We start from the raw sequence: 26177 nt of genomic DNA on the forward strand, positions 1-26177 counted from the left end.
TATATTCTTTTGGGTGGGTATCTTTGCAAGGAGTTCTAGATTTTTTTCCTCGTGTATTCAGTTAGTGTGTAGGATTCTCTAAGATGTCTAGAGTCTTTCTAATCCATTTAGTTGCTTCAGGATTTTATGGGCGACCTGGAGACTTTGATGATATAGAAAGGAGGCGTTCTAGAATGATCGAGGATTGTGACGGGGATCACTGTTACTGAAGTAGTTTGCATTTTATTGTAGTCGTCCTTTTACTGACGACTTTGGTAATTTTACCTACCCCGATTTACAGTGCATCGATCGCGAAGATCAACAATTCAACCACCATACATTAACACATTAAACCACCATTACAAATAATTCGATTCAATCACAGTTATCCTCAAACCTCAGCAACAAATACAAAATTCTTAACTTTTGACATCAATAAATCAACCTATCTCGACTTACAATAAATCCGACCACAAAGATCAACAATTCTTCCATAGATCACCCACATCAAATGCTGTACCTAATTATACAATCACAACTCCCTATTTGCAAACCTGTTAGAGAAATCTCTAATGTTATACGTTCGATAATCGTGTTCGATTCAATTAGTCGACAGAAGGATTTAAATTATTACCCGGGCGTAATTAACCGGTGGTAGGGATCGAAGATTTGCGACAAGGACCGAACGGTCGTTGTATTCGTGGCTCGAGGAACAACTCGATCTACCCGAGGGATTTTACGATCTTGTTTACGTCCGGTCTCGGCCCGAGAACCGCGGCGAAGAAACGCGAACTGATACGACCGTGGCGCCTGATGGTATCGCGAAACTGGGAAATACGGGAAGCTCCGGATCTCTGGATCCATCCCGTGGAAATGACTGCGAGGCGCGTTATATTATTCTGCAGGAATCACGTTTTGCCGCGCGGGAAACACCCTGGAAAATCAGGGTAAAACGTACACGTCGTAAATGTAGACGTAACGATAGTCAAACAAGCCACGTTATTTACATAGTATATCTCTCTGTCTCTCCGGTTTATAAGAGTGCCACGGGTAAGGGAACTTAATTTTCCGATTCGACAAAATGGCCGCCTGGTTCGCGGAGGCGGGTATTTATTTTACGAGAAGCGCGAAATTACGGTTCCAATTTTTCGATTAAATAGATGTGTATACTGAAGAGAAAGAACGAGACAAATGAATTTCGTCGAATGATATATAATCGAGTGTTGAAATTCAAGTTAAAAATACCTAACTTAAAGAAATGCTTTTTTTTTTGCTAATAACGTAACGTGGAATTTCCTTTATCTCGAGTTCACTCGAACTCACCGCAGTACTTTAATTTATTCAAAAACATGTATATTCTTATGTTGCAATCTTTGTTTTCTCTACAATAATTTAGACTTCGTGTTAATCTTAAATTTCAACAGAATTCTTCAAAAAATACGTTCCTGAAGCAATGAATTTTCGTTTACGGACCGTAATATAAAAGAATGTATTTAGACATCGTCGATCCATCGACGCGTAAAACTGCTTTAATCCTCGATTTGTATCCCACTGAAAAAAATTCACTTAGGGAATGAATTAACGTTAGCATATTTCCCGTACCGACAGAGTTACTTCTAACAACGTATGCATTATATCCGTTGCACTGTAACGTTGAATTGCCCCCAGGTGTTTTAATAATGCCCGCTAATTGTGGCTACCAGGAACTCGTAAAAATCACGTATGTAGAATCTGATTCAAGGCCTGGGACTCTGTTACTCCATTAACGTGTAATGTAATCATTGCGAATGGCTCAGAAGGCGTGAAGAATTCTTCGCGGCCACTTCCTTGGTGTAATTAAAAAGTTTCCTTCCCCCCCTCGAGGGTACACAGCAATCGGTAATACCGATCGAGAGAGAGAGACCACAGAATGGAATTCCCTATTGGTTCGCGCGCGACGGTACATACGGTCGTAACACCGAGAAAACCGTGTGATCGATGTGTCCGGCTCGAATTTCACGGTGGCAGTTTCGTTAAACGGTGAAAGGAGCACATTTCGTGCGGGGGGGGGGGAAACTATAAGAAACGATCGAACCGGTTAAAAATATGGATTCCCACACTCTCTGTGCTCCCGTGGATACCGTAACAGAATAAACAGTTAGACCACTCGTAGTCGAGGGGGCCTCGCAGGCCACTGGCCAGCAATACGTTTGCCAAGTTGCGTGCAACATTCTTTTTTTGTTCGTTAAGTGTTTGATAACGATCGTCGTCGATCTTGAAATTGTTTCTTTTAAATCGAATGATTTACCAATCAAAGCAGAAATACGCGAATCGGTTAACGACTTCCTTACTCGTTTCGTGAATTCAAGAACATTTCTGAAAAGATGCGAGTTTAAGATTAACTTAGGTGGCTCCATTTCGACGCGGTTGCATTTAATATCGCGGCGCTGCTCAAGGTAGCGCGCAAAACCGCGAGAGAAACGCGACACACAACAGAAAAACAGCTCCGACTCGCGTTGTCTGAGACGTTGCGAAATCTGCGAGGTCTTGCGATCGCAGTCGCTCGGTGAAACAATAACGAGACCCGCGACGAAGTCTGTGATAACGTTGATTATCTGCCTTTGTCGATCGTCTGCGATTAAAACGGCTTTAGTGTTTCCTCGATTTCCTTTCCATTTCGTCGTACAACATCGATACTGCGTGAAGGCACCAGTGAATGAACATTATATATGAAAACGAATAAATTAAGTTATTAAAATAAGCAAATGATTAAATATTGATTTTTTTTCAATTGCTTGTTTTATGTTCGAATAATTTTCGCGCCACTCAGAAATATTCGTTTACTTAATATTGTTCATTCAGTGGTGGAATCTGTACTTTTTTCTTTTTCAATTTAGTTAAGTGTATTTTTCCAATTTTTCAAATTGAAATCTGATACGTTATAAAGAGGTATAGATATTAAAGAATTTTCCTGTGGCAAATATTTATTAATATTATTATCGTTTAAAATTCGAGTTTAATAGTTACAAAATCTCTTAAGTGTTCATTCATTGATGTGTTTACCCTATGTACATCCGGTGCAAATCGGATATTTTGGTCCGTTGCAGTCACCTTGACGAAAGACCGTATTCAGCATAACACGGTGACAGTTGAAAGCAAGTTTGAAATGCATACTTTTATTGGGTTGCGTCAGAAACAACTTCCACCGTTAATAATAACAGTAAAACTACCAAAGAAGTCAAAATGACTGGTTCGTAAACTCTTACAAAAATGATTAAAATGTCATAATACTGTATTTTCATTTTTATTGCAATATCTGCATATTTCTAACAAACTACCCCATTTACCAACGTGATAGAAATACAAACACGTTCATCTTCGATAGTATCTAGCCTTAGCAAATTCCTAAGTGATAATTGAATGGCAACAATAATACGAGAATTGAATCGGTATAACAATTACCTTCGATTTAATAATAATTCAAAACATGTAATGTACTAATATTATACATATTGAACGGTTATAAATTTTAGACTGAAGATTCCTAAATAAACTAATATAGTAAGAATAAGTATAAAGAATTACTTCAGCAAAGTCGAGTTCAAATATAAGTAACTTGTTGTTGCTATCCTTCTTGTGTTCACTATTAAAGCACCAGATCGATATGCTACTAATATGAATATGTTAAGGACGGTTTCCATAGATTTACTATTTTTACTAGCTTCAAATTAAATTTCCCCTTCGACAAATTTCCCATCAGTATATAAATATCCACCACAATGAATACACAAACCCCTCCGAGTAGATTAGTTATATGAAAACGATACAATATAATTGATACCAGCATACAAAAATTAACCCTTAAAACCTTAACCCTCCAGTACCAATATAGACTCCATTGTTTCTATTTTTCTCATTCCCCTCTGTTTCCGTAGTTCCATTCGGCTGAAAATTCGGTATTCTTTTCTACTCCGATTCCATTTGATAATTGGAATATCGTATTATCTGCAGGTGCGTGTTCCACTGCATAAGAACGTGTTCTGTGTACGCACGCACGCGACTGGAACGGTTGGAGAGCGCCTTAATGATTTCTCCACGGCTGCGCGGAGATTTCATCAGGCGCGCGCGGGGGCACCGGCCGTTTCCTAATCGAAGCGCCGCGGTGCAAAGCCTGAATCGCTTGTTTTATTTTTCACGAATAAGGGAGGGGATGAAAAAAAGAACAACAACCGCGCGGTGATAATTCGATGAAATCGTAACTTTCGAGCCGAATGTGCAGCGGAAACTGCGAAGATACTGCGTCGGAGAGACGTGCTTCTGTGGTAATGTCTTTTGTTTCGAAATTCTGGGACCTTGCACGACTGATAAAGACAGTTCCAACTTGGAAGTTGATGTTATTTCAGATACGGATCGAGGGCTATAGGAATCAAAGTTTTTAACCCTGGCACACTAACATAAGGTATACTGTGCTTCAAGGAATTATTTATAAATACTAGAAACTGGACTAATGAACTGCAAGCTTTTCCATAGTTAGTTTCACTTAAAAAATGTCACCAGGTTCAATAAATGAATCGTTCGTAGGGCAAAGTACCAACTCCGTTTTCTAAATTTTTTACAAATTTTAATGACAAAGCAGTTGATTGCTGCTTAACTTTGTATATTTAAAATAAATTTTTGGCAAATGAACAGCTCAAATCTGTATATAGTTTAGAGCTTAAAATAAAATAGCTTTACAATTCTATGTCGATAAAGATGGTCCAAAAAAATACAATTATTATTCTTGTTACATAGGATATACTGTGTCCCGTGTTAACATTAAAGTCACAAAACGTTAGGAAATCGATGTTTTTTGTGATAGAAGCAATTATCGACTGGTTCTTTAAGTCATAGATCTTGAAGTTTGAATGTTCAGATGTTTTTTCTCTGTTAGATGAATATACCAACCTGTTGGTATAAATTCCTTAAAACCGCAATTGCTGCACATTCTCATCCCAGTCTCTGGAGCACGTATATCACTAAAATCAATTTCTTGAAAAATCAGATAATTCGTCTCGCTCAAAGAAATCGAACGTTCGCGATCCTCGAGCCTGGTTCAGTTACAAGAACGAAGTCGAACAACCGTCGCACTGTTAATGTTCGTTTTTCCTCAAAATGAAAGTGATATCTCGAGGAATATTTTTCACTCTAACGATTCTCGATTAATACAACTACCAACGTGGAAAAAACCTGCGTCTCCGAGTTGCTGCGCAAAAATGAGCTAGCGAAACCGCGCGAATGGTGAAAGAACCGGCACGGGATCGCGTAAAAAAATGTTTAAAAGCACTCACTGATCAGCACTCTCGCCTGTGGAGCCAATCGAATATCCCCGGGGAATTCCATTCGTCGATAATCATCGACGAGTTATGAAATCGATGGTCGATCGATCGTTGTAGAAGGAGAACGCACGATAATCGCGGGGCACGCGTTTATCTCGATAATTAACTGGGAAGACGAGTGCAAACAAAAGTGATCCTCGGTCTGATATGACAATTTACTTCGATTTTGTTTCATTCGGAATAGTTTACTTTGTGGAAGCTAAACATCTATAATCTAAAATGTTCAATTTTATATCTTCGACGCTTAGATATTCTTCATCAACAAAAGTATATTTGAAGTACAGGGCTCATAGATATTTGAGGATCAATGATCAAGATTCAAGAGTTTTTAAGTTGGATATTTAGGGCAGATTTAGTAACAGTTTGTAGTGGCTACAAATCATTGAAGGGCCGAACGACGATGATGTTAAAATATACTCAAGATTCTCTTATGAAGACACTTTCTTCGAGAAATTCTCAAGTGAAGATATACTCAGAGGGATGGAATAATTGTGTATTCAATTACAGTTATGAAAATTCGACTTTAAACGGAAGTTAGATGACACAATTCGATACAAACTAGGAACGTTAAGGATACAACATTATGGATCGAGAATGTTTAACAGTCTCCAAGAGGCTTCGTCGAAAATTCAATTTCCTCGAAAGATTCTCAAGTAAAGTGACTTTCAGATTTGCGATAGATGTTCGCCAACTTCGCTCACAAAAATTCGACGTTAATGGAACGTCGATAAAGAAGACAATACCAAGAATCAAAACCGTTTCGTGACAACATAATCTCTAAAAAAATCGATCATCCTCGAGAGATTCTCAAGTAAAGCCTCCGTCACCACCAGCAACAACTCCACTGTCATCGACGAGGGATTCCAAGTCCACCGCAACTTCCGCCGAACTCCAAACGACCTACGCGAAAAACGACTCTTCAAATTCATCCTCCAAAGTTCCAATTTCCCCATAATCACCTCAGAAGAAAGCAGAACAATACCCTGTCTCCGAATCGAAGCACGACAGTCGACATCCAAAGAAATTACCAAAAGCCCCCGACGTCAAACATCCAATCCCAAAATATCTACCAAAAGCTCCTCGGGAGTGTTCTAATTTCAACGTCGCGCAATCGAACATAATCAGACTTCCTCGAGTCGGAAGTTTCCCGCCAAAGTTTCGCCCACTTTCTGTCCAAACTCACCTCTGGATGATCAAGACAGTTGTGTCCTCGTTGGAGTACGAGCCAGGTTCGATGATCCTCGGCGATAACACGAGGTCCCTGTTTCAAACTGCCCGAAGATACCGTGGATCACGATCGATCGAAGGAAGGAAGGAAGGAAGGAAGGAAGCCAGAACACGTAGAGTTCGACGGCGTCGCCACGACTGATTCGAGAACCAAGTGACGGTGCTCGCCAGGTCTTCGGTTTACGTTTACCTGATTGTCCGCCGCGTGTGCAACGACGTCGAGGCCCCGTGGACACGAAGAAGCCTGATCTTTGTTGGATAGAGAGAAAGAGAGACACAGTCCTGGCGTACAAGTGGCGGGAGGAGAGCGGAGAGGGGGACAGGTAACAGGTGAGAGGGGGGCATAAGGTGGAAGAATGGGTCTTACAACGTTGCCAGGTTGTCTGGCTGGTGCTATCCTCGGGATATACGTGTTACTTGTGTGTGTGTACTCACGATGAGTGGAGAAGGAGCGTCGCACGATCTACAGGGAGAAGAAGAGGAGGAGGAGGATGATGATAACAGGAGCGGCGCCGGACAAAGGGGATGATGAGGTGGCTGGCTGCCACCCGGGACGTCTGACGCGCTGTGTACACATTATGATGCTGCCGGAGCCGCGATCCTATCGGCCCCGTATTGCTCCACGGACATTGTCGAGGATACACACCGTATGTACGTATGTCTTGAGGTGCTTCTCAGGCCAGGCGGATGGAGAATCTGTCGATTACGGGGACGTGAAAACGTTTTGATGCGAGGCTGATAGAGATGTCTTCGATCCTTAGACGACTGGTACGACGGGGATCCTTGGGTCTTGGACGATGTTAGACGGGTCGGAGGATCTAGCAATTGGGCTGACACGAGTTTCGAGCGATGTTACGAATACTTTTGTAAGGGCGTTGGATTCCGAATCGTGGAACTGAGTGAAACACACTTTTATAAAGAATATCTTGAAAAGATTTATTCAGTTAGACATAACGGAGTGTAGTAAGAGTCTAATTGTAAACTACACGTTTCGGAGTTCTTGAGTATCTGTCTGGATTAGGTCTGAGCTCTTTATGAAATTGAAAAAGTGGCGTAGGAGAAGGGCCTCCTACGACTTGGTAAGTTTATTTCAAGTACTGAAATAAAGGTTAGATCGAATGTTAATTTGGCATTTTAATAATTCCCGATACTAAGTGGTAGGAAGCCTTTCCCCATCACCATTTTTTCTCCTATCGGAAACCGAGTATGCACGTCAGTGTATACTATCGTTCTGGGGTAGGGAGAAGATTCTTGTAAACTTTCGTGTAGGATGAGTAAATAGGAGTTCGGACTTTGGACAAACTAGGGGTGACTAAGTTGTTCAAGACAGAGCACAGCACGATCACAGTTATTCAGAGAGTGATTCAAAGTAAATAGGTTGGTCATCCAACAATTGGGATGATACGAGGTTCGACGATTGGTAGGGGTACCTTTGTAAGGTGGTGACGAAATATTTCCTTCTCAGACTTATTAGCATCCTCCTCGAAAACTCTAGCCCTAGTAACCTACTTAAGAATTTTAGACAGACCTGGGCCAACCGTGGTAGCGAACTTGTTGAACTGTTGAAGAGACATTGGGGCTACAGTTAATACTGTTCAGGCTTTCGGATGTAAACTGTGATGGAATTATTTTCCCAACGTGTCGCATGCACTGCAGGTAGCTTCGTCAGTGGGTTGAATGACACATTGATACCTGTATCAGTGTCTTACTACACCCGAAAGCCTCAACAGTAATACCCTGTATGATGCCAGACCGTGGAAGCCTGAAATCTCTGATGAGATATTGGTCACTCACATCACCTAAGCTACTTGAATGAAATATCGTGAAACATCGACTGTTCTCTACTGTTAGATAACCGATGTCCACGGTTACCTAATCGTTTGTGTTCATTTCTCGGATAGAAAAACATCATCCTAACAGTAAACAGTGATTTCCAGTAAGTATTTCCCGTTCCCATCCACCTGGCGGATATTTATCCAGCTAAACATTCATAACCGGGTAGCATTAACGACGCCATCAATCAGGTCTCCCGCGCGCGCGCCTGTGACACTCGCAGATTGGAATTCTCTCTCGTGCTTTCCGCAAACAGATCGATTCGTTCGTTCCATGGAACGTGTTCCACAGAGGGAGGGACAATTCAATTCTCGTTCTGCCTGTGCGAATTCTCGTCCAGAATGAAAACACCGCCGTCGCGAATCTTAATGAGCAAAACGTCGCCGGGCGAGGAGACGTCGACCCGATGGTTCGCGATGAGAGAGACTTACGGGTCCCTTTTTGCTTCCTGGTGGTCGGAGGCGGCTCTTCTCATAGCGAAATCCGCGCTGATCAGTCGACGGGGTTACACGAAATTGACGAACGGTACCTTGCTTTCGGTTCAGAGAAACTTTAATTGAACGGACGTGTGTGACATAAGTTATAGTTCCCCTTCTGCTGTCCTTACTCTATTTTTTTGTTATTTTTTTATTATTCTCGTTTCATTGCATTACTATATAATGCTTTTTTACCCATCTGAAAATAGCAAAACGGAGCTCGGGTCGGATCAGGCCCCACCCTCACAAGTACGTCCTTAAAACCCACTTTACCATTCGAGGGTTAATAATAGTTCCTTGGCAGTTGATCTTTAGATGTACTAAACTTGCTAACTGCATTTGTCCACTATAGTGAACGCCTACTTTATCATTTTAGCGACAATATTTGATACATTTCTTGACGATAGGCAGTACGGGTCTTCTTTAAATAACATCCAAACATTAAAAAATCAGTGTTACTGTGACTACTAGTTCGTTATTTATCGTGAGTAAACAAAATGTTTATAAAGAAAATATTTCAAAAAAATGTCTTTGATTCTATGAAAAAGATAATTAGACAATTTTCGTTTTACCAACGACTAGAATCCATTCTGTCAAAGTGTCCCATATTTTCATGAACGCCCTGTAGAGTAAATTCTCGATGAATGCTCGGAAAGATTCTCTACGTTAAACGCTTCAGCTTCATCTCCACTACTGCTTTAAAATCTTTGTTAGCGGCCAGCTAAAGTACAAAGATGATCTACCGAGGTTCGGCCTGAAATATCGAAACTGCGGAAATACAGTGTCCCTCTACGATAACTGTTCCAAAGCAGGTACATGTTTCGACAATTAATCAAAGATTCACTGTATATCATCGAACCTTCCCAAGTAAATTCCACGATCGCGTTGACATCGGGGCATACCCGCAACGATGTAGAAACAACTAGATAACGATATTAGGAATCGATATATCGACCCCGCCTAGAACAAGGTATCAGTTCCACGAGAATGCGAGTCGCAACCCACGATTACGATACAATTTTCGAACAGTGTCGCCTGCGAACCGTGACGCAACGTCACCGACGTGTCGGTTCAACGAACCCTTCCATCCACGATTTTACGATCGACTTTATAAGGGACCACCCTGGTGGGTCCGTGGAATTTGCGCCCGGAATAATCGCAGGTGGACTTGCGACACGCTTCAACGCGGAAAAAGACGAAGAAATCGTTCATGTGCGCGCGCGTTGATTCCCGTGGGAACATTGGAGACGACCCGGTTCGTTCTGGGGCCCACAGTTGGGGCCTCACGAGAAGATGGGCGTCGACCGCTCGTGCGGTTCTTGCGTCCGCTTTTCGGGGCCCGGTTCGTCCGTTCCTGGTATATAACGGAACGACCTGCGACGCGCCGAAAACTTTCACCCGGCGCGCCGTGACCTATTATCGGCCTCTTCAACGCCATTATTATCGCTGTTTTCGCGGCAGTCGGTTAAGGTCAGTGGGTAACCGCGCGGGGCGCTGAAATCGCGGTGGCACCGGGGTGTTGTCGGCTCGAACGAGGTTGACGGTTTTCAGACTGGAACGAGGCACACTGTTGTTTCGGGCCGCGTGTTTCCGACGACTGGCGTACGGTGTTTTTACTCGTCTTGTAAACTGGCGAACAATGTCTTCGCGACGGTGGGATTGAAGTTTCGTAGACGTATCGTATACGGTGTCGGAGATGTTTGCGAGAAGATGGACCTCGTTTCGCGAGGTAGGAATGGGTTTGAAATATTTTTGAATAAATTTTTATTATTGTGTCATTTTTTTTTTAGAGATATCAAGGTTACCTTCATTTTTTTTAAATGGAACCACCACCCTTTTTTTCGTGACCTTGAATGACCTTGAATAATTATAATCACTGAATTCCTAATGAAAGGGACTATCATTGTAGGTGTTTAAAAAAGGGTTATTCCATTTTAAAAAATGAAGGTGACCTTGATATCTCTACAAAGAATTATATAATAACAAAAATTTTTTTGGCATCGTGTGAGCTCCATTAAACCATTTAACTTTGTCCTTAAGACATTTGACGTATCTTTAAAAGCAATAAAAATATTTGAGTTGCAAACGTTAGGTGCCTTATCCTGTGTATGGCATTACATGTGAAATGGGTAACTTAATTGTTATATCGTTTGAACAATCACTTAAATATTGTAGTTTGATGTAGAGATGAGAGTGGGATTTCGTAAGGATATATTCGTCGGCTATGTTTGCAAGAAGATGGACCAAATTTCGTGAGATAGGAAGCAGTCTAGAATATCGAATATCTATTTACGTCTGAGCTGGACCATTGAACCATATATCGTTTAAATAGCTGTTTTGATATTGTGATTGGATATGTATCGTATAGTGATGAGATTGAAGTTCCATGAGAGTATTTTCGTTGGCCATGTTTGCAAGAAGATGAACCACATTTCGTAATGTGGAAATTATTCTAGAATATCGAGTAGATATGGAGCGTTACGTTCGGACTAGGCTATGAATAATGTACTGCTTACGCTGTAGTCTTGACATTGTGATTGGATATACCGATGAGATTGAGATGTTTCGAAGAAGATGGACCAAATAACGTAAAGTAGGAATTACTTAATCGAATCTCTATAGGGCGTTACACGTGAAATACTTACTTTGACATTCTAATTGAATATATAAATGAGATTCAGACTCCAATAATGACAACAATAATTCCCAAATTCATGAAAAAAAAATTCTTGTCGAATCTAATCCATGATTTTTCACACGAACACAAAGGCAACATCAAACCATAATCGGCTGACAAAGGTAACTGATTCTGCAATTAAGTCGATTCACGGGGCCGAGCTTTTAGCCGATGAGAGATTACCACGAGCGAATACCTAATTTTTCTTGTGTACGCGATCGGTTGGCGAGCATGGAGACGCTGACCCCCGTAGTCCTTCGATATTAATTGCGGCTATGCATACACAGTGAGTCATCGCGGGTAGAGAAATATGGGATGGGGTAGAGATGGAGTATAAAGGTAGCCGCGAGATAGAAGGATGATCCGCGTATCGAACCGGTTTCGGAGATAAGAGATAACCGGGGCTGGCCGCCGCCGTTCAAGAAATCGATCAAGAAACCGAGGAGAAGGCTCGTTCCAATTTTCTTTCGCCGGCCAAGGGAGAACGCTTAACTACCCGTCCAGGGTTCTTTTTCTTTTTACCCGTGTGCGTGTGTGTGTGTGTGTGATCGCCGACAATCACGGGCCCGACGTAATAAATTCTCCGCCACTTAAGTCATAAACCGCCTGGGCGAGGATCTTCTTCTTCTTCTTCTTCTTCTTCTTCTTCATCTCGAAACCGTCCCAGCGTGTTACGTTCGATTTGCTTCCTTTCATTCCTGCCGTGTTCCAGATCATTAGGAGTGTACTCAGGGATTCGTGGTGTATACCGGTTCGGGCGGAATTGTTTGTACAGATGGAATTGAATCTCGGAAGTTGGACCATTTTGACGAGCATATAAATGACGGTGTACACCTGGGTCCAGATAAGAGTGACTTCGCGGCTGTCTTTGAATGGGCTTTGGAACGAATTTCTTGAACAGTATATGTTGGGGAACGTTTTAGGTATGGTAACGGACAAATGGAATTCGGACAGAGACGTTTTCTTTTGTTTGTCTGTTACGAACGTTTTGTACTGCGAAATAGAGGTTCGATAGCGGTAAGATTATCGAGAAATGTCAACAATATTGAAGTGTCATTGATATTTCGATGTATTGATAATGCCGTTAAAATATCGCTAAGGTAAATAGAAACAATTAAGGTAGACTGCAACGCATCAATTTTAATAAAACCATTCAATATCTATTTAGTTTTGTTTGAACTTATCGCGGACAATATACAGTAAATCCTTGATGAGTGTTCGAAGGCTTCTCGGTACTGAACATTAAATATTTCATAAACTAATGGCTATATGCGGCCGAAACAAATATCATTAGCTTCAGAATTCCAAGCTCTATCACTGTGCTAATGAACAATGATTGAATTTGATTTGCAAAAGGGTAAATTTGATTTGCAAAAGGTTGAATTTTATCTGCAAAAGTGAACTAAATTGGTAAAAAATTGAATTCGAAGTACAAAAACAGTATTAGAAAATAAGTGACACTAGATTGCCAGAATATACTGGAAAACAACGAGGTGGTATTTAACGGTCGACGGTACATATCGGTGACCTAACCTCAAAAACTTTCTTTCCACTCTGTCCAAATCAAATGAATCATACAAACTTAAAACACCAAAGCAGCCTGACTCATATAAAGTCCGTGTGTTGGTGAACGGACACACATACACGTATGATTACGTACTAACGCGAGTCGATGTATTTATTATCCGCGTTAATTGAGCCTATTTCGTAACGCCGCGGCCGGTAGTCGCTGTAACAGTATACAGGATGATACAAACTAGGGTTCACAACTTCTAGAGTAGATAGTACTTGCCAAATAATGAAAAAAAAGTCCTGAAAAAGGTGTGTCGAAAAAATTAATATTTTCGAAGTTAGGAACAAATTTTCGTTTTGGTTAAAGCGAGTGATTTTTTCGCTTTGGAAGCTGTCAGTACCGTACGAAACCAATGAAGAAAATTCTAAAAAAAATCAATAAAAACGAAACTAAACATAAACAATACACTTTTATAAGATAAAATAAAAAAAAATATGTAAAGAAATATACTGAATATTATAGGTACTTTAAATGAGACACTCCATAATAGGTGCAAAAAAAAACTTTTTTTTCGTTCGTTCGGTATGTCACTAATTTTCAATTATTCCGTAAAAAATGTCTTTTTGACGATTCCAGAAAAATGAGACTTACTAGACTAGACTAGAATTTCTTCTTATTTCTTAAGAAAAACAAGTTCATCGAGCCAGTAATCTGTCTGTAATTGGGTCACTTACCCTATGTTTATCAGAACTTTTTTTCATCATTTTTCCCAGAAGTTACGAACCCTCTTTTTTGTATCGCTCTGTATACCACGAATTAAGGCTTCGCGCGAATTGCGGTACGACGAATTACGCTTTGTGCGTACCGTTAGCCCGGTGGCCATTGGACGAACGGGTCCCGCTCGGTTCCACGTAACGATCCCAGGGAAACGGTCACCGATCCCCACTGGTGTATGTCAGTCTGTCTTTGTGTGTCTGTGTGCCATCTCTTAATTGCGATTAATCGTCGACCGTTTCGGTTGCAAAGGAGATTTTCCGGCGAAGTACGCGTCACACACGTTGCTCGTCTCCTCGGATTCTCGCGATCCGTTAATTACGGACACCTGTTTCCGATTGCTCCGAACAATTGTGGCTGCGGTCGAGAAAACAATCGGAGCTCTGACGTGGATGCTCGTTTCGTCGCGGGAAACGCAAACGATCGGGCTGATATTGTCGAATGTGTTTAAATATTAACGATTATCGCTGTGCAAGTATTACAACTCTGCCATCTAGCTCGTTGTACATGTTTTTGTTTCTTAATTATTCTCTTTATGTACAGCTTTTGTCTAAAAAATTAGGGTCACCTATATTTTCCACATTTTTCATAGTAACCGTACAATTAAAAAGCCAGAAGATATTTTAATAATAATTTTTATTAACTACGAAAGTACGAAATGACAATTTTATATTAATATATTTATAGGAATTTTAATTATAATCTTATAAACACGATAGAAATTTAATTATAATATTACTTTAAATGCTCAGTGGGTGAGATACGTCCAGAGTCTGTTACGAAACCTAACTCTATTATTTTGATGACAACAATATTTCAGTAACTATTTCAAGAACAATACTTTCTTTATATAAGTTCACAAACTCTCGTGATTTTTGCAATATCGTGAACACCCAAACAAAGCAGACCTTTCATCGAAATGTAAATGTCTTGGATTCTCACAAGACTGTTGATTACAAGTTACAGGTTTCGAAATGTTCAGGGTCGCTTCGGCTCCTCGTTCGATACAATATTTATGGACAGATTGGAATTTTTGAGGATCTCCTTGAAATATCTTCTGTTTTTTCGTTACTTGAATAAAAAGGACACCGATCAGAAACAAGTTTCTTGGAGACTTTCTTGTCCCCAGTGGAATATAAACTTTTTACTTTTACACGAATGTGAAAAAAAAACAGTACAACGAGTAATCACACGGTCGAGTGTGTCTAGGCGCGAAATCTCAAGAGGAAATTCGAAATTCCATTTCTATCGTTAGAAAACGAGAACCTCCGAGCATTCAAGGGAGAAAATAAAGTATAAATATCGCAACACGAATGCAAAGAGAAACGCGCATTTGGTTTTCCATTGATCGCGCTGGCGCGCACACGTTCGTGGGTGTGTGTGTGTACCTGTTAGATCTCACGAGATCATTAATTACGAGCACGTGCCCCAATTACTCCAGGCAATCGTGACTGACTGAGGAAAACTCGTCCCGTTAGACGTTAGATCGCTTCGTACTGGTTCGACGCTAGTAATTGCGATACATTTTAAATGTATCGATATTTGGTATCGATATTTGGTATCGATACGTATTGATACCCAGAGTATCGATACACATGTATATCAAAAATAAAATATCGATATTTGCATTTAAATTAGAAGTAATAAAATCCAAAAATGAAAATGCATCACTTCTTTAAGCAGACATTCACTGAGTCAGATTTTTAGGTAACAGTGTGGAAAAGAAATCGACCAATCTGTGTCAGTGAATTTTAATCATAACGAAATGGAAGGCTTAGAAGGGGGCCCCTAAAAAATACTGTCCGTTACTAGTGTCTGTATACAATCATCGTGAGCCTGGAATAGATAAAAGGGTCTCCTCGGTGACTTCGATGCGTGGTCAAGAACCATCGTCTGCCAGGAAGCGTCGAAAACAACTGAAACTCGTAAAATCATCGAAAACCTATCTTAAACCTTCTAAAATTTATATAAACAACATTTCTCTGTCTCATAAATAATCACTGGAATTATTGCAAGTATATAAAAAAATTACTATTTAAAGTCACTAAATATCTTACAATCACGAGATACCATTAAGAAACTCTTCGCTAGACGACAGCATTACGCAAAGAAACGAGGAAAACTCACGGACTCGCGTAACAAAAACCTGGTAAACACACGCAGTCAACAGTCCCAACCAGATAGAAGCGGAATTATTAATCGGAGATCATTTTCTCGATTGACTGTGATCATCTCTCGCCCCCCCCCCCCCCCCACAATTACCAACAAAACGTTTCGAGGAAGCCTGGTCGTCGCGTACTGAAAACCTTTTTTTCTCCCACCGTCGAACCAACTTTCATTTACCAACAAACGTGCTACTATTTATATATAAAAAAAGAAAACCTACGAACAACGTGCACACAGTTGCAATCCCGTGGCGATCAGTTGTTCTCGCTGAAAAATCACTTATATGACTATGATCGTGATCTCCGATTTCCCAGTAATCTCCGATTCTCGCAAGGGGGGTGGGGCAACTGGAATTTTCTTTCGTCCTCGCGATCCACCTTGCCTCTTTCTGGCGGAGATATCTGATGGGAAAGGCTTGCGTTCGAATTACGCGATGGGTAACGCGATAATGATGATTACCACGTCACGGTCGTCCACAAAGTGTACAGGCGTTTTTTACTCGCCGCCCGTTGAAATTGTACACCGACGCGTATAGTACACGATATAAATCAATCGGTTGCACGCAGGGGGGGATTAATGGCAGTGAACCTGGGGGTTGGAGGGGCTAACGTCATGATAATCGTGTCGCGATGATCACCTGGTAACGTCGTATCCGAATTTGTAATCAACGTAACACATGTGGACGATCTCGAAATCGTTATACCTCAAGAATCCCCCCACATTCCTGAACTTCCACAAACGTCACACATGTGGACGATCTCGAAATCGTTATACCTCAAGAATCCCCCCACATTCCTGAACTTCCACAGATCAGAAGGGTGCAAATATTAAGATCGTAGTAGAAGTTTGGAGAATTTTACAAAATATTTTTCCGAGAATTATTTCAGGGAATATTTGCAGAGTTTTGATGTATTGTTGTATAATGTCGCGAGTTTTTAGTCAAATTTTTTAACAAACTTCCACCTTGTAGAGTATGAGTCAGAGAACACTCGTTTACAACGATTTTGCTTTCACATGACTCATTCTACTGGAATCACGTTCGCCACCTGGACGTGATCATTACGCGGCGTCCACGTTGGCCCTCTGTATTTTACTCAATTTTTCATATCTCTGGAGGTCTGTTCCTCTCGAAATAATTTTTATATTTATGGTAAAGAATCGAATAAATTATAATATATAGTATTATAGTAAGAATCGAATCAGATTCGATGCGATTCGAAGTTTTCGTCCGTGTACATATTCGAAGCGTTTAAAATCCCATCACTACTAACCCCACTGAAAAATAAATAATCGTTCGCCGGATATATTGTGTACGGTGTGACGGTGGTTCGCCGGTTCACCTGACGATGTACACGCACGGCTAACACGATGTGGTTTTTGGATGTTTTTCTCGCGGTGCGCGTCGCGACACACGCAGGAGAGCGACGGTGGTTGCGATGGTAGCGACGCGGAGATGATCGGTAACGGGAGACGCGGAGGCGGCGGCGGAACGGAAAGGGATCGTGATATGGAGGAGGATGAGGACGAAGGAAGGGAGGAGAGGAACTCGGAGGGTGGAGGTGGTGGAGGTTTCGGTGGTTGGAGGTCCCACTTGCTCGGTGGGCTGACGCAACGTGTCAAATCCTGGTACTGGGGCGCCAGGCCCCTCGTAAGTTTTGATATAAATCAAACGAAAAACCACAACACACACATACATACACACATCGATCTAACCACGCACAGATACCTTGTCTGTTGTACTTTTTCGTTTCGACCCACAAGATCTTCATCTTTTCTTTTCGTTCGAGCTGTGCTCCGTGCCGATGCTCTCTTGCTGGGCGTTCCTTATGGCGGTGGGTTGACGAATCAACTATTTCAAACGTGTTTCAGTTAAAAGAGTCAGTTTGACCAACTTCGATTGACCCTCTAATGGTAAGGTCTAGATCGTTTACGACCCAAGTTATAGTTCTCCTTTTTCTATTATTATCTTCTAAGGTCAAATAGTAACTTTTTTCTACCCGTCTGAAAGTTGGAAAAAAGAACTCGGGTCGGATCCGACCCCACTTTACCAAGTGCGACCTTAAAACCCACCTTACCATTCGGTGGTTAACTTTAATCACGAGTAACTCGATCAGCAGTGTAGCCAACAGCAGACCTTTCGACCATATGTCGTTCTTAACCTAATCTCTTCGATCTGTGATATACTCTGTACTGTAATATCAAGTGTTATACGTTAAAATATCGAAAGCACAGTTCTAATATGAATGAAATTATTAATTTTTTACTATTCGATGAATAAAAGGTATACCACTAAATGTTAGGCTAAGAACGATGTAAGTTTTACTGTTGGCTATACTGCTGATCGAGTCAATCGTTGATCGAAGTTGGTCGAAGTGACTCTAAACACCTGACGATGGCTTCAAAATAGTTCAAATCAGGTTCGATGACGCCGTGTGACGATCAGACTGAAGTGGTTTCCAAACAGTTCGATGACGTTTCAAACTCGATACTCTCGAGACGTTATGAACTTGCCCAACATCGACGAAAAGTTTCAAACTTCAAGCCACTTGAACCGCGAACATCGACCAAGCGACTCGAGCTATCGATAAATAGCTGACTATGAAACCTTCGATTGATCGATGTTCGTGACTCGAGCGATTTGAAGTTCCGAGAAGTGTTTCATTGCTATTAGGCAAGTTCACAACGGTTCGAGTGTTTGAAGTTTAAAACGTCATCAGACTTTTTTGGAGGCGACTTTTCAGATCGAACGTCTCATCATGAACGTAATTTGGCTGGAACTGTTTAAACTGTTGCGTCAGATGTTCAAACACGTCTAAACGATTTTGATTACCCACCGCTAGTTCCATAAGCTTCGAACTCACGTCGAACGTGAGAGGCTCTCGAAGATCTTGGGAAGTTTGAAGGATGTCTTGACTACCTTACTGGGATTCAGGGAATATTCGACTATGCGGGGGAACTAGCAAATTGGAGTGAAACTCGAGGGTACGATTAAAGGCACGGTTTCATTAATTTTTATTGGATGTTCGAGTCCAGTATCTATTATTATACAGAGCAATTTATGAACGTGCTATTGTGCTAATGATTAGCAGAGAAATTTTATGTAAATGTGGATTGTTTTTGTCTTAATTTCTGAATCATAGCAGATCAGAAGAAATTAATCAATATGGCCGCCTCAGTTTTCCAATGCAAATCCATTAGAATTTTATTCATCGAATTATTTATTATGTATTTTCTGTTGAGAGAAATAAGCTTGACCAACCAACTAGGTGAATTAAAATACTATAATGTAAATGTATTTTGTACGATTATCACATTTTTACTCTATTTTTGTTAAGACCGTCAGGATGTTGAAAATTTTGGTTCCTAGATCTTCGAGGCTTCTCACGATTCGAAATATCATGAAACTTGAAGTGTATCAAATTCACAAGAGAGATATTGACCATCACTATTTGTGGCTTGCAAGAACGCGAGGAGGGGAGAAGAAAGAGGGGGCAGTTGTCGATGAGGAGGATATTTCACGCGAGGGAAAGTTCCTTATTTTTATCTCTAACCTCAGTTTTATACTTTTATCTTGAAATGTTCTTCTATTTCGAATGAATTTATTCGTCCGATTTTGTTCACATTTCAACGTAACATTTTGAATTTAATTATAAAATTACAGTTGCCACTTGGATCCCAACGTAGAAAATTATTCTAATCTCCTTTTAGTTAAGATCTTAATTCGCGAAAAAAGAGATAAAATATTATTAACGTAATTTCGAGTGCGAAGTGTTGCGTAAAATCTGGCAAAGTGTTAAACGTAGTACGATCTTACTCATCGTTAGTCTCATTCCTCTAGATCCCAAACAATAGATCTATCGATAGACAATAGCAAGCTTAGATAGCGTAACATCTAGAGTATCCTCAGATCAGAAGATTCGCTAAATGATTACGATAGAAATATTACTAGAGAGTTGTAGAGTTAGTTAGATGATAAATGTCTTTAACGAACATTTCAATTTTGCAACAGATAGATGGGAAGCTTCCGGCAGAGCCGCAGCTCGAGAGCTCTAATCTTCTTCGAGTTCACGTTCACCCTGGCAAAAGCAAAATTTTATATCCAAATTCTTTAAAAAAAAAGAAGACTTCATTATTTGGAAACTATATTGTCTAAAATACTTTTCTGTGTAATCTATGGGACACTATATTCGGTTTCTAATTTCCAATCGATGTCCTCTAAAAGTGTCCTGAATATTGAATTGTCAGCGAATTTTTGTTAAACTGATTCTGTTTCTAGTAAACGTCAGCGAAACTTTCCCTGCCAGAGTGCGTGATGGGTAACCAATAATTAAATTTTTCGGCTCTGTTGAAGAATCGAAGCATTATCCCGATCACGATTCAAGCCATCGGATACGATCATCCCCTTTGGCATCAAGTTTTCCCAATTAGATCTCTGTCTCTCTTTCCTTCTCTCTTTCTCTATATCTATCTATCTATCACACTATCTTCTCACACCCTTTTTTTTCTCTGTCTCTCTGTTCGTCACCAAGATCAATTTCCTTTTTGCTCTTAGAGCTAGCGAATTTAGTCGAAATAGCGATAGGTGTGTACGTGTTTTTTCTTAGATGTCTTGCACATGCTACTTTCGATTTGTCCTTATATTCAAGCACGACTACTATACACGATATATACGTATAATTATATCGAGACTATACTTAAATGTATAATTATATTTGTATATACGTGTGCATATATATATATATATACATATCAAAGTATATTTACATAGATGTCTTGGCATGCACGATCACTTTACTCACATCGAAATAGAGAAGTCATGATAAAGAAAAAAAAAACAGGATTCTCGCGAGACGGGGTTCGAGTAGACGCAGTACGAAAGTAAAACTTCGCTCGCCACGTACGATTAGAACGATGCATTAGGCCTAGATCACATGAGCGTTGAAATAACGAGTATAGTACGGTAGACCTAGTCTCTCACGGATGCCATTTTGCTGGTCACATGAGCGCCAATTTTGAATTGGTAGTAAATATTACAAATTATGAAAATTCTTCGGAATAATTTTTTCAAATAAAGAATTCCTGAATTCCGTTAATTCTTTCGAAATAACAATCTTCAAATTCAAGGGATGTAAAAAATGTTCCGCTGTAATTCGATTCAGATGAAAGATACAAGTAACATGTTCCTTTTTTCTTAAATGTTCAATGTACCGTGGCGCTTGTGTGACCGTGGCATTAGAACGATATTAGTGAAGGGAGAATCCGATCCGTAGACTTCCCCGCATAGAGTGTCACCAAGCGTAGTGCGTTTCCCAAAAGAAGAACACACGCGGGAAGAAAGTGCCTCGATCGGGTAACGGAAACGCTATCGATGACGATAAATCAGCAGAGAAAGTCCCAGACATAGGTTTTCACCGATCGAGGAAACCCCCCTCGGGAGGGGAACGTCGGAAAATCTACGAAGTAACGATTTCCTCCGTAACCGAGTGACGTTGCAACGCGACGCAATTATTCGACGAAGCTTCGTTCTGTTTCCCCCCACGATCAACGATCGGTCTAGAATTAATTTTTCGTCTCTCCGTGACCTTGTTTGTTTTCCATTTTATATCGAGACGGTCGAGATGTTTACGCGCGATCAGCTCTGCCCTTGTCTCTCTGTACCCCGGAGATGGGAATCTCGTTTGAATAATTCGCGATGAACAGAAACAGTGGATGGTAATTTATTCGTGACGCTGTTCTGACACGATCGAAACCGATTTGAATAACAATGAGATCGAACGCGTACGAGTCGTGTCTTTATTGTTCGCTGGTTTAATTGTCTTGTATAAAGCACATCGATTGTTCTTTACAGATATTGATCATGCATATACTGCGTGGGATAACTATAAAACCACCCTAATATTTTCAGTCCTTATATATTATCGTTGAAATAATAACGAACTACTTTTTTTTAGGAAATATGATTTATTCTTTTCTGAAAAAACATTAGTACATGGCATATTTAGTCCGTTTTTACTTTAACTATAATACGTAAAAACAGAAAATTTTCGGGTGGTTTTACAGTTACGCAACGTAGTGTAGTAGAATTTAATCGTGCGAAGCCCATCTCTGTTGTCACGTTTCTCATTTCCCAACACAAAGACGTTTCATTTTCTCGTTTCGTTACCATCCATCGAAGCTCGAACAGTCACGGATGCAGAAACGGATTCGGTCTTATTTCGGCGAGTCGGACAGGAAGAGAAATTCTCGTCGGCGAATTTCTGCGCGCGCGTTCGCGAAACACTTTCACCGCTCGCGATTCACGTTTCTCCGTGTCGAGAGAGAAGAGAAAAAAAAAAACAAACGAGCGACTCGCGATCAACTCGATTTCCATGTCAGCCGACCGTGACCTGTGGATTCCAGTTAACAAAACGACTTCAAAACGTCGCGAGCAGTTAACGAGGGCACGCGAACGGGGGGCGGCTAACGGGAACGTCGATGGTTAACGAATTTAATTAACGAGGACCAACGATGTCTGCGATCGAAATTTTCGAGAAATTCAATAGAAATTTAGCCAACTCGATGGAGAAGTTTAACGAAGACCCGAGGATTCACGCGAAGTATACGATAACTGTAGTTGGTCGTCTGGAAATTTCGCTCGCCTGTAATGTAAATCGATACTTGGTTCTGCGTGGAGAACAGTTTAAAGAGGGTTTCTTGGGAGACTTAGAATTTTAGTAGGATGAAATTTTGTTGGAATTTGGTGTGTCTTCGTTCAACTCTTCCCCCAATCGTCTCATGGTCGTTCGTTTTCACACGCCCACACACACACACACACACACAAACGTCACGAGTGACATTCACACTTTCTGATATTTTTCACGTCGGTGCGTTTACAATCGTGGAATCACGAGTCTGATAAAGGCTCTCACGGTAATAGAGTGTAATAATTACGCGACAACACCACCACTGCCACCACCACCACCACTACCACCACCACCACCACCACTGCCACTCTGTCCGAGCACCACCAACACCCAACTGCTAGCCAGCCTATCAGCAAAGCATGATTTAATTTTTTAATATTACTCTTGTGACCTATATCGATATGTATTGTCATGAGTTACGTTTCAAACACGATGTTATTGTACAACTGCATATAGGTGCCGGGTGATGTGCACCGTTGTGGAGAAGCGAAACCGGTAGACCAGCCGAGTTGGCTTGCGGAAGTGAACTCTTCGTGTAAATGCAACTGATAAGAATTGTATTATTGCCGTGGAGAAAAGTTCGGTGTCAAGTCGAGGTTGAGAATTATACTGGGCGATTCTGCGATCGGTGTCACAAAATTTTAGAGCGTATTCTGGAGCTCAAACAAAAAAAAATGAAATTTTTTACATTCGTAATATAATATAGCTGATGAATATTTGAATGTTAATGCGATAATTAGAATAAAATAGGATCTACAAGTGCCCAGACAAAGAATTTTTAATGTTCCAGTAGTAACTATCACTGGCAGCCATATTGGTGTCCGTGAAAAAGTATCTCGAACCAAAAGTAATTCCATTACAAAGACGAACAGTTTTATAGTCTGCCTGAAATTTTGTGACATCAAATTAGAATCACCCTGTATATTATGCATAAAATGTTTACACATTTAAATCCATCAATGCTTATAACAGAGTTTGTATCTTCAGTGTACGATTATAATGGTCGATTTGGAGGAAAGGCTGTCGTAAAACTATTCACGGTAACTTTTTAACAATAATTTCTTCTTAACACATATTAACACGATAACTAAGCGATTTGCTGTGTCGCGAGCATGAAACGTTATATCCCGTAACCAACTTTGCAGACTACCAGGGACTTCCTTCGACTACAGCGTGCACACGAGCTCGCCAGCATCAGCCTTTTTAGCTCTTGTGTGCTGCAATCGCGCGCGCGCGAGCGTGCCGGAAGTGACTTTGACGGGCTGCGTGACAGCCGCCGCGCTTCGAAAATCACTGAAAATTCGTCTTGAACGCTTCGAGCGTGTCACAACTTTCTACGCCTGAAAGACAAACTACTAAGAAACCTTCCTGATTCAGAACGGTTTCAAATGTGTTTCAGCTACAATATAGAACCCACGATATTACTTAACAGTTACTTTAACTTCTCTTGAATGTCAATATCAATCACAAGGTGTTCTCTAAAACCTGAATATTAATATATTCTCTAAGCACCGGTGATCAACTCTCCGAAATAGTAACCTTAATACCTTTTACTATTCTAATCAACCGAATTGATCATCACAGAAACATTTGCAATCTAAGTAGATTCAATGGAATATATATTTCAATGGAATATAAGAATATTCAACGTAAACTCTGACCGAAACGGGGACAATTCGATGTCAGACTTTCTCAAGAAAAAAGATCGTAGAACTATTACAAAATGGCGGCTGTCACGACGCCACAAGGTCGAGCCGGAAGTCGAGGACCGGGCTCTCAATTACCTGACGGTGAAACGTAGCTATGCCCGTTTCAGGAACTCGCGCACAAGCTCTCGCGAAGCTTCGACATGCAGGAGGCCCAGCTCCTCGAGGAGGGCGGTTCCGGTGGCGGGTCCGCCAGGGGCGGAGGCGCCGGTGGTCCACCGAGGAGGCACCATAGCGCTCAGAGGCTGGCCAGAAGCGAGATGTCCGAGAGAAGGGAGGAGGACGGGGCCCTGGTGGTGCCTGATCATCAAGGGAACCTGAGGATCACCGTGAAAAAGACGAAATCGATATTGGGCATTGCCATCGAGGGAGGCGCCAACACCAAGCATCCACTGCCCAGGATCATAAATATACACGTAGGTTGATCGTTGAACTAGATCAACGTATTGTATTGGACGGAATGCTCTTTCTCTTGTTACAACGGAATATTTAAATGACACGTACATTGGGACACGTTGAGCTCAGTTAAAGGGTCCGGTGCAAGGGGGAGCTATGCCAGAACAGTAGCGTTCTGACATATTAAGGGTGGCTGACAATCATTGGCTGCCCAAAACGTAGCAGTACATTAAATTACTGACATTTTCTCTACAGATTTCATGAATGTTTCCTATTGTCCGTGTGAGAATAGCGTTGATAAGTAGGGATTTCGGAAACAACTTAAACAATGCGAAATAAATATGCATTTTATTACTTGAGGCCTTGAGGCCTCTTGCGCAGTAATTTACCAACTAACGACAACACAACGAGACTGTCTGTTGATAGTCGAGGTGTTGATAAAGCGTCGTGAAAGTCGGTCAGTTGATTCTAGAAGTTGACGGCCACAAAGTCGAAGGTAATATCCCGAAACTGTTGTTGGAATTTTTTACGATTGTTACTTCGGAACTGTGTCATCAGAAACTATAGCGCGAAAAAGGGAAGCTTCATTAAAGTGTCGCGTACGCTTGTTACATCGAAACAAAAGAATACTCAATAACCACATTCTCGGTGTAAAATATATCGTCAGACTTCTGACCTCTCTCCAAATTCGCATCACTATCTACAAACTATAGAAAAAATTACCACATTTTAATTGGAAAACAATACACTATGCAAAACAATTAGAGTCTTCGATAGTTAAAAGATGAACGAATATTCATTAGTAAAAATTGAAAAAAAAATCCCCAACGACGTGTTTCTTCCATGGAACATGGTATCTCAATTTGGCGGGCAATTTGAAATTTTCGTCAATCAGCGTACGCCTTTGGCCTAGTATTCGATCCACCTTTGAACCATTATATCCACGCCGTAAATAATTAAAAGATCAACAGAACGAAGATTCATCTGTACAAAGTGACAGAAAGTCTGCATATTACGTCCATCTTCCGCAGGTCTCCACCATCAGGAAGTAGCTAGATTGATCGCGGAGTCGTTCGCCAGGCGGGACCGCAACGAGATCGAGTTCCTGGTGGTCGAGGCGAAGAAGAGCAACCTGGAGCCGAAGCCCACGGCTCTGATATTCCTGGAGGCGTAGCAGGAATCTCCCACCTCCGAGCCGGAGCCACCATAGCCCAACGCGTCCAGAGTTCGGCCCTTAACGCGTGTCGATCGTTTTCGACGTTGAGACGCGCGTAAACGAATCGGAGAAGCAGAGGAGGATCAGCAAAACCGTAACGATCATCCTGGACACTGTCCAGGCACGCCTGAATGGGGTAGCATTGTTGCTGCTGTACAAAGAAGAAACAAGGAATAA

The 26177-nt window shown here is 41.1% G+C and overlaps 1 protein-coding gene across 1 annotated transcript in view; it reads left to right on the forward strand.

The window, feature by feature from the left end:
* Nucleotides 1-25958, forward strand: part of LOC107191040 (whirlin) — a 108871-nt gene extending 82913 nt beyond the window's left edge. The window contains exons 13-17 of the mRNA XM_015579986.1: nucleotides 17417-17647; nucleotides 24499-24804; nucleotides 24914-24951; nucleotides 25228-25280; nucleotides 25816-25958. Of these exons, the coding sequence (XP_015435472.1) occupies nucleotides 17417-17647; nucleotides 24499-24804; nucleotides 24914-24951; nucleotides 25228-25280; nucleotides 25816-25958 (771 nt within the window). The remainder of the gene's footprint in view (nucleotides 1-17416; nucleotides 17648-24498; nucleotides 24805-24913; nucleotides 24952-25227; nucleotides 25281-25815) is intronic.
* The last annotated feature ends 219 nt before the right edge of the window (nucleotides 25959-26177 follow it).

Source organism: Dufourea novaeangliae, unplaced genomic scaffold, assembly GCF_001272555.1.
Source record: "Dufourea novaeangliae isolate 0120121106 unplaced genomic scaffold, ASM127255v1 scaffold221, whole genome shotgun sequence".
NCBI lineage: Eukaryota > Metazoa > Arthropoda > Insecta > Hymenoptera > Halictidae > Dufourea > Dufourea novaeangliae.